This window comes from Sorghum bicolor, chromosome 10, assembly GCF_000003195.3.
Source record: "Sorghum bicolor cultivar BTx623 chromosome 10, Sorghum_bicolor_NCBIv3, whole genome shotgun sequence".
Classification (NCBI taxonomy): domain Eukaryota; kingdom Viridiplantae; phylum Streptophyta; class Magnoliopsida; order Poales; family Poaceae; genus Sorghum; species Sorghum bicolor.
Genome location: NC_012879.2, coordinates 4,073,891 through 4,083,888, shown reverse-complemented (window position 1 = coordinate 4,083,888; position 9,998 = coordinate 4,073,891). Strand labels below are relative to the sequence as shown.

At 42.9% G+C, this 9,998-nt stretch overlaps 1 protein-coding gene across 2 annotated transcripts; it reads left to right on the top strand.

Moving 5' to 3' along the window:
* Nucleotides 3,940-8,967, top strand: LOC8076147 (F-box protein At5g67140). Of its 2 annotated transcripts, none has more exons than XM_021448833.1 (5): nt 3,940-4,260; nt 4,376-4,522; nt 4,659-4,785; nt 5,594-5,692; nt 8,362-8,967. In XM_021448833.1, exons 1-5 carry the CDS (start codon nt 4,118-4,120, stop codon nt 8,566-8,568), a joined length of 723 nt encoding a protein of 240 aa, XP_021304508.1. In that variant the 5' UTR covers nt 3,940-4,117; the 3' UTR covers nt 8,569-8,967. The 2 variants fall into 2 exon arrangements, with proteins under 2 accessions (XP_021304508.1, XP_002437897.1); XM_002437852.2 differs by having other exon boundaries at nt 3,942-4,260; nt 4,650-4,785.

Below are 9,998 nucleotides of genomic sequence, written 5' to 3'. Positions count from 1 at the left end.
AGACACTGCCAAGAGCACGTACGTGACGCCCGCGCCGCCGTCTACTTCTGCCCTCCACAACGACACAGCGGACGGTAGGGAGACGGTCCTTTGGATCGGAGACTATCAGGTGATTTTGTGATTCATACACAAGAGCGTACAAACGGTAAAAATTACAATGCTTCTGCAGCTTATTTTTGGCTTTTGATCTTTAGTGTAGACTGTAGGTTACGTTTCACTACCGTGTAGGTATTTTTTTATCTTCCTTTGAATAATACAAGCAGTAATTAATGGTACAAGTATGCGCCAATCATTATAGTGCTTAGGTGTTGCCCCTGCTGCATGTCATAAATTAAACCATCTAATCGTCTTGCTTAGGTCCCTGACGGCAACCTAAAACGAGTAGGAGTATTCTGATCTCAACATGCATAGTCCTCTAGTGTGTGTGTCTATATATATATATATATATATATATATATATATATATATATATATATATATATATATATATATATATATATATATATATTTGAGATATTTTACAAGAGTTGGATCATGAATCATTTAACATGGATTCTGAATGGTTCCATGGTTTCAAATATTTTACATCTGAAATATTATTAATATTTTACAAGAGAAAAAAGAGTTGGATCATGAATCATTTAATATGGGTATTCGGATGCTCGCGAACAACCAAGGCATGATGCTGACGAAACAAAAATACCACCTCATGGATCTTAAATTTGTTGTAAGTTGTTATATATAAATCATTAAAAAATAGTATAATTCATCAAAGAGTGCTAATTTCTATAAATTCAACACGAAATAACTAGGTTTGGATAAGATCCACAATGTTGTGGACCGGTTAGCAAAGTATATCAAGAAAAATTGAAAAAAGTACTTGAGTGTTGGCCTGGCATGCAAATCACATAAATGACTATAGCAATGTAAGTTAAATTTTATTTACTATATACTTTGTTTAATTAATTTTTTGTACTTACCAATCAAATATTCTCTTCATGTGTCTTAGATTCTACTATCGTATTATCGGGACGAACTGTATATTTTATTTATATGGTTTTAGTCAAGATATGGCATATATAACTACGTTCCAAGCTATTGCTAGAATGTTCATGCTCGCCATAGGACTACTAAAATCAAAGAGGAACCACCGTATATCTTCCTGCATGTGTAACAAAAGTTACATCAAACTATAAAGACTGGTAATCACTTGTCATTTGGTTCAACTTTGTTGTAGTTGTAACAAATATTTCAGTTTTGTACGCCAAATAAACAACTGATCTTGTAGAGGAACTTGGGAGGCTTTCTTGTATACAATTTCATGAAGATGTGGGATGGAGTAAGATTGCCGCCGATCAATAATGTAAGCACATGTAGTCTCCAACTATATTTGCATCAATACACGATTAAATATTGAAATAATATTATATGTCATTCACAACTATCAAGATCACTAAGAACGGAGTTCTTAGGTATCATTTTGGCGAGTCGTGCAAACAAGTGCTACGACAACGTCCTGAAGATATCCATTATATGATTAAAAAGTTAGGAAAAATATAAAGATGTCTATATGTACTGATGATTCAAAATATATATAGACTCAAAAACAATTATCCAAAATTAAACTCTAAAAAATTACTATGATTTATATAGCGTTCCCTAGAAAAAACTATGACGTTAGTACGGGCATTATATAACATGCATGTTTTTGAGATCAAAACATCAAACGTGCACTCTCGTCCGCTAAGTTTGAAGCGACAAGCGAGCGATCGGCTCGAACATACTTGCGTGATCACAACATTTTTTTTACTATAATATGCATTGTTAATCCTCACTCCTCACCCAGTGGCACTTAGACCATATATCTAAAGAATTCCTGTCATTGTAGTATGGCTATTTATCCTAACAAGGTATTTAGTACTCCATCACAAACTCTACTCTATAGACTCTACCATCAAGCATCTTTACAAAAAACTGAAGTTTGTGGAGCTCTCACACCTCCAAGAAACCTTTTTTCTTTATCCTCGGACAGAGTACGTGAAGATAAAACCGTTTTATAAAAAAAATACGGCGAAGAGTAGTCCCAAACACCTCCTAAATCCGGCCATTATCTTTTCTACGTGGTCGGGAAAAGCAAAACCTTGCTCCATCCTTCTCCTTTTCATCTACATCAATTCCATATGTTAAGTACTTGCACCTTATGGTAATCACCATCTCCACTATGGCTCCATGCCTAGTTTAACACCATCTTGAAAACATTAGTCTACTAATTATGACTCAATTATGAAAATCCAAACGGGTCTTTCACTATGTATATACCTTCATATGATGAGCACACATACATGAATGTAACCCTCTAGCTCTATATAATCATACAAAATGCGGATAATATCGTAGCCACCTAGAGACAACGTGTTCTTAAATTCCACCAGTCCCTATCGATGTCTTAACTATGATGAGCAATTAGTTAAGATGGTGCAAAGGCAAACCAGACTTCGCCTCACTTCTCCTAAAATAGACCTTTTCCAAAGAAAAAAATTATATTAAAACACCGTATCCCAAAAATTACATATAGAAAAACCTTGTAGGATAAAAAAGAAACAATATTTTACTAAGGGTTGGAGCGATACAATTGATGCTGCAAATGAATATAGCATCGTCAAACAACAATTCCAGAATACAATTTGCATATCGAATCTGCCTATAAATCCTAAAACTATAAACATATTGCAAGATCTAACGTTTCAAAATCAGATCAAAACACATTTGAACTGATGAAATAATATTGATTGTTGAATCATTGAGGACAACACAAGCTACAATTATGTTAAACACCTCTAACCCTTATCAAAAATTGGACAATTGTTTTTTCTCCACAGTCATCAGCGATGAGGTCGACAACTCAAGCTAATATCTCTATTGAGAATATCCACGAGCACCTTTACCTTCACATACGGTTACCGCAAACTAACCTAAGTCGACAAAATTGACTCCATCACTTATGGTCTTGTTATAGTCATTGTCGAAGTCATCATAGGTAACAAATTCCAGACCGAACATTAGCGATGATTTTGCCTATGATCTATTAAAACTAAACCTAAACAAACTGAATCTAAAGAATTAGTTAACCGCAGATGAGGGATCAATTTCCTCTCCTTGCCACTAGCAGCCTCGCTCCCTCTGCGGTAGATACTTTGCTACCGAGAGTGTGTTGGCCTGGTTTATTGGCGGATGCTTTGCCGCTGTTGGTTGTTTGGCCGTTTGGTCCCCTATGTGGTAGATGCTTTGCTACAGAGAGTGTGTTGGCCCGGTTCGTTGGCAGATGCTTTGCCGCTGTGGTTACTCGGTTCGTGCCGCCGTTGCTGCTTGGCTCGTAGGCGGATGCTTTGCCGCTATCGGTTGTTTGGCCGTTTGGTTCCCTACGTGGTAGATGCTTTGCTACAAGAGTGTGTTGGCCTGGTTCGTTGGCGGATGCTTTGCCGCCGTGGTTACTCGGTTCGTGCCGCTGTTGCTGCTTGGCTCGTAGACGGATGCTTTTACTGGATGGATGCTTTGCCACTATGGTTGGTCTTCGGCGTAGGAACCTATTGTGTTCTTTTATCGTAGGCACATCGGAAGGTCTGGGGTGTTGACGTCAATCGCTCTCTCTTTGTATCTTCTATTGCTCTTATGTTTATTTCAGATTAGACACTACTATTTTAGTGGTGTGTAATCTGTGCTATAAAAGTTTTCTCAAGGCAGCTGCGAGGTGCCCAAGACGACAGCGGCGGCCTATAGGAAACCGAACTCCCAGCAGCAGATGCAGATTTGACGCAGGTCCCAGGGGCGCTTTTCGTAACAGTTGGACGTAGCATCCCGACGGGTCGAGCCGAAGCATTTTAATTTGTCGCGGGATGGCGCGACGATGTCCACATGATCGCCTCACTTGTCCCCCGCGCGCAGCCGAATTCCACGCCGCGCCCGCGTCCACTCGTGTCTCGTTCGCGTCGCGTCGCGCTGCACGCATCGGTGTCACGTGACGGTGGCGACCTCACGGCTGACGCCTACAAGAAGCCGTCCGCGCCGCGCCTTTCTCCGCTCCCCCGCGCGGCCGGCGAGCTAGGGAGGAGACAGAGAGATGGACCCGGAGAAGCAGCGCCAGCACGACGGCGACGGCGACGGCGATGGCGCCGCCGCGGCGGAGGCGGACATCGAGCGGCTCCCCGTCGACCTCCTCGCGCACATCCTCTCCCTCCTGTCTTCCTTCCGCGACCTGTCCATGTACGTACGCACGACGGCCGCCGCCCTCCGGCCTCTGCCCACCTCCTCATCTTGCTATTTTCGCTGTTCTGATTCCCTTTGCTCTGTTGTTTTGCTGCTGTGCCGTCGTCGTCAGGGCTGGGGGAGCGAGCCGGAGGTGGCGCTGTGCCGTGGAGCGGGCACTGGCGTCGCGGCGGCGGCTGAGCTTCGCGGGCCAGCGCACCGGCAACGACACCGCCGCGCGCCTCATCCGCGCCGCCGTCAACCTCCGCGACCTCGACATGTGAGTTCACCGGACCCCCAGCCCCCCATCTCTCTATCTCCCCGACGGCCCGCCGATCGGAAGGAGGCTCCTTTGCTGAAAATTTTAATCCTTTCTTCCTAACGCTGTCGTCTCCCCGTTCTTGGAGTTCACGAAGCTGCTGGGGCTGCCATATTACCGACGAAGGCTTGATCAAGATTTCCTCCGCGGATTGCGTCGGCAATCTGACCTCCATATCGCTCTGGGGATTGGCCGGCATCACCGACAAGGGCGTCGTTCATCTGGTGAGCACGGGAAGGTTCCGGTTAGCTTGTAGATGCCGCCTTTTCACTATTTTTTTTTCCAGATTTTTATTATAAAGTGATGAAGTCAATAGCTTTGCTCCACCCGCTTCTCTGTATCTCTTTTCTTTTTAGATAAAATTTGAACGGAAATGTTTAGGCTATTTTAATTATATATCCTGATTTTTTCCAAGTGTAAGTAAATAATTTTTTTGGATATTGAATCTGTGGAGAGATTGCTATAGTACTTGATTGGATGTTGACTTGTGCTGAAGAAAAAGTTGTCACTTTACAATTGCACAACTTGTCTTGCTTTGCTTCTCGTCATCTACGCATAGTTTTATTCAAAAAAAAAAATCACTCGTCACTTTCCTCTATTTTTTTTCACTGATCACGTACCCGTGTGGGTTAGACTATTAGGTTGTTGCTTTCATCAGAAATATAAAATATTCATTATGATCCGTGCATGCCAGTATTTTTAGATTAGACGTATCATGCTTTTCATGACTCATGCTCTTTATCCGTGAGAAGAACGTTTGTTGACAATTTGATTCACACCACTAATCGTGTCCTTTGAGGCGCTAATTGCCATTATAACTTACCTTCACGTTTTCTTTAACTTTTTTCTTTGCCGTGTACCTGTGCATTAGACTTTCTGATCAATGACATGTTAGAATTATCCACATATCATTTATGAACCACATCTCATCTGCAAGACAAAAGTTGCTTCGCAATTCTATCCAAACTACTACTTGTGCTAATTGCCATCATAACAAATTAACAATTGTGGTTTTGTCAAACCTCCCTGCAGGTTTCAAGGGCTTATTCTTTGCAGCACCTGAACATTGGTGGGACATTCATCACAGATGAATCCCTGTATGCGGTTGCAAACAGCTGCACAAATCTGAAGGTGTGCCTCTTTTTTCTGAATCTCAAGTGCTTCAGTTCATGGCAAGATCTCATGTTTATGCAAACATTAAAACTGATAAAAGCACCACATGAAAAATGGGTTTGGGAATAGTTCAAACCTGTTGGTTGAAGATATTTCAATTAGACATTCTCATGGTACTTTGAATTTCACTAGTTAATGAAGAAGAGGAAAACGTGGAAAAAATGTACAACCTGGTTTATTGGCCTATATCACAGAACATTGCTGCATTTATCTTATGTCCGTGGTCCGTGAGCAGGGGTAGATTGGTTATGACTTATCATGTGTGATAAATGATTCTAGGTAGCAATTGAGAGTTTTTTTTTTCTAATTGTTTTCAGAACTCAGAACACCACAGCTTTAGCAAAAACTGAGCTTCAGTGTCAGAGTCGTTAGGTCTGATCTGTTATCATTAAAGAGATACAGGAATATACCATCCATGTACCGTTAGTTACATGTCTTTGACGAAGATAGATTCGTAGATACACAGGAGATGCATGAATAGAGGCTTGGACCATTCTGTGCCTAAAACTCGGGCCATTTAGAACCTTAAGTAAGGTTCGGCGGTTCGCTAGGCTCTGTTCTGCGTTTCGTTAGCTTTCAGTTGGAGTGTTAATTTGAGCTGACTTCTTCGATGCCATAAAACACAATTTTAACTCGTGTTAAGAAAAATAAGTTGATCGTAGCAGATAGGTCTGTCGCCATGACATTCCTATGCTACTTTGAAACAAATCGGTTAATGATGATGAAAGAAAACCGTGGAACAAGTCGATGGAGACTTGGTCTGATGGACCTGTCATAGAACAGCGAGTCATTAACTTAGGTCCGGGGGGCCATCATCAGCTGGGCAGATATACTTGTCGTGCAGTGATATCGAGTCTCTCTCCCCCTCCCCCCCCACCCACCCACCCTCCCCTCTCAGGGTTCTGTCTTGCGCGTGCCTTGCCGACCATCCCTGCCTGTGTGGCTGCTACAGATAAGAACAAGTATTATGGTGGGCTGTAAGCTGGCTAAATGCTGATGTGGAGGAGAGAAGAGAGGAGAGAGAAGAAGCAGGCCGTAAGCTTACAGCCAGCTTGGACACAAAAACCAATAAACTTTGTGAGAGAGATAAGTGGACCATATATTAATAATAAATAACTAACTATTGTATGAGTGGGCTGGGAGAAGGCTGTAAAGAACCTTACACCCAGCAAGTAGGCTGTATTACTAAACTTGCTCTGAGTGTAGGCTGCTAAAATAGAGGGTTTTTCTAATCTTTGTGGTTGTGGGGTTCAGTTAGCTATCAGGCAGTCCGATAGGGTGTTGATTGGAGTTATGTTGGCAGTTATGCTGATGATTCCTAATCCTTGTTTCGGAGAATAGAAGATTCAGTGTCTCAAAGTCCAATCGCTAGTTAGGTGAAATACAAAAGATCCCTTATCAAAAGAAAAAAAAGAAGAACAAAAGATCTACTAAATCAAAATTCAGTTGCTAGTTTGGTCAAAATAACTTGGCACAGATGGGCGAAAATGGACGGGATAAAAACCAGTTTCATTTTTTTTATTACTTTTGTCTGATCCATTTTCGTATTTCTAGGTCCTAGAAATGGAACTGTCCAGGAGTGGCATTGTCCTGTCCGTTTTTGTATGATCCTGCTTTTCTATTAGACAAGAAAAACACCCATATTCACTCCGTTCCCCTTTTTTTCCTGTTCGTTTCGGTATGATCCTGTTTTTCCTCTTTGATATACCTTTTTTAGAAACCTCTCCTGTTTGTTATACCTGGCCATCCAGGGGGAATAGGCCCAATAATATAATGATAAAAAAAGAGGAATAGGCCCAATAACCAAAGACCCGGACCCACAGGCCACAGTCGATTAGTGGCCCATGAGGCAGGCCCACGAGATGTACCTTGCTCAGCCTGTGCCAACTGCTGTCAATCTACGTTTTGGTGCGTCCAAGAGTGGCAGTTTCCTGCCTCGTCGCCTCGTCAGGTTGCAGCCGTCGCCCGTGGGATTCCTTGTGGGAAGACACCAGCGGAGCGGACGGACGGAAGGTTAGGCCACGCCTGGCATTCCCTCGAATCGCAGAACTGGTTAGCAGATTCGGCAGATAATCACAAACAAGCTCATGAGGACCAGTCACATATTCTCGACACAATTGAATGTATAGTATTCCCTCAAAAACAAATTTGAATGTATAGTACAAACATGAAACATCCGGGGAACAGTTGTAAAGAAACAATTTCACAAATTCAAAGTAACCACAGCTCTGGCATTAGAAGCTTGTGCATGGACACACATCCTGAACCCATCGTCGAAACTACTGACTTTGGGTTGGTCAAGAGTCAAAACCATGGACTCAACGCAGATGGACTCAGGTTTTACCCTCTTTTCTCATTATCTGTTCCTGCCCAGCATGGCATATGCTGTAGAAAACCAGGCTTCGTCGAAACTACGTCGTACTACAATTCGTTGCCCTTTTTCTTTAATTTTTCTCTCTCGATCAGGCCATATATGTATAGCCTGCTACAATTATTTCGTTGCCGCCAGCACAATCATCAGCTTGGTCAAATACATGCACATAATGCTACAAATTTCAGATCTGGGTGGAGTCGTTGACCTGCCTGCGTTCTTGCTTTTTTGTTTCCATGCATGCATGTGCACACAGAGCATCATCCTGTGGAGCTGCCGCCACGTGACGGAGGCCGGGCTGGTGGCGCTGGTGAACAAGTGCCGGCGGCTGGAGTGCATCAACGTCGGCGGGATGCGGGTGCCGCCGGAGAGCTTCGTGGGCCTCCTCTCCATCAGCCCCGCCCTCCAGATCAGGTCCATCCACCGCATCCTCAACGCCGGCGTCGGCGTGCAGGTCTCTTGATCGGATGATCCATGCATGCATTATCCATGGATGATAAGGATCATATGTGTCAGTCAGTTACAGTATCAAGCCATAAACCCACATTTGTTGCCACTGTGTTTTTCATGGAAAAAGAATTGTCAGAAGGGATTCATCAAATTATGGATCAACATATACGTGTGTGTGTGTGTTCCTGTTGTCTTATTGTTGTTGTAAAGAAAAAAAGGATACATTGTCTTGATTCTATCTTTTGTACATGTATACATGTAAATAAATTGTACCGATACTTTTCATCTAAAAAAATTGTACCGTCACTGCACCACTGGAAGTGCTAGGAACTATAGGAAGTGCGTGTGAGTTGTGTGTCTGTGTTGTGACACTCATATATATCAGCATCATATACTTGTTAAGGTTCAGTTACACTGCAACTGCAAACATATCTCAGATTCTAGACTGCTGGTTTGGTGAACTTTCATTCACGGACTTAAACACCGCCATCAATTTTGATGGTGACCTAACAAAAAGTTAAACTGCATCTATCGTTTACTAAGGCTTCATGGTACTTAGGATCTTTTCTATTACTTACAAAACTGAAAATCATCGCAAATAGATCGCCTAAAAGTCTTACTTGGAGACCTACTTTCCACCAAGATGAGGTTCAAGAAATCAAGATGTTAGCGTCTCACCAACCGTTCACCCACCCTCGTGAGACAGACAGGGACGCCGACCCAACTCCGGCAACCGGTTTGGCCTCCCTCCTCCTAACTGTCCTGGAACCCACTCTCTGAAGATGCCTTTGATTTCCTTGCACGCCACTACCGGCGGTGTGTGATGATGAAGCTGCTAGTGTTATTGTGCTTAAGGATGGGGGTGGCCCTCTAAATGGATACCCGCGGTTTTTCTCTAATGTATCATTCAGTTCATTTAGTTATACTAGAGAAGAACCGTGGGTATCCATTTGGAGCACCGTCTCCATTATGTGCTACAGCAACTACTATCCCTGGCATGACTGACTCACTAACTGACTCACAAACAAACTGGCGTGTTGTTTCTGAAAGTTTATCCTTGCCAAAACTATGGTCTGTCTGTCTATGAGAGTAGTAGGACTTCTCTAGGATTCCGTTGCAATTTAGGGCATTGGATGGTTGGGCATTGAGAAGGGAAAAAGAGATGTTTTTTTCTTTCTAAATACTGCACTGCGTTATGGTTGAATTTTCTTTTTCCTCTTGTTCGTTCTATCCACATCAGCACATGGGCACAGGCCACTGGCCACATGCATAGGCACTCCCAACTTGAGCTAGCTAGCTCTGACACAGAAGGTTCTGTCTGTTCACAATCGTGGCGTTCGGCAAGGTGCTCCTACAGATGCTATGCTAGCAGTAGCAAATATCTGCACGGAGGTGTCGCTGTCGGTGAACATGAGACGAACTGGGTTTCAGGTTTGCCATCTC

Bases quoted from the DNA above. Each gene is read 5' to 3' on its own strand.
- LOC8076147 (XM_002437852.2), top strand. From the start codon at position 4,118: ATGGACCCGGAGAAGCAGCGCCAGCACGACGGCGACGGCGACGGCGAT. The intron at 4,523-4,649 runs GTGAGTTCACCG...CCGTTCTTGGAG, and splicing joins AACCTCCGCGACCTCGACAT to TTCACGAAGCTGCTGGGGCT. The intron at 5,693-8,361 runs GTGTGCCTCTTT...ATGTGCACACAG, and splicing joins ACAGCTGCACAAATCTGAAG to AGCATCATCCTGTGGAGCTG.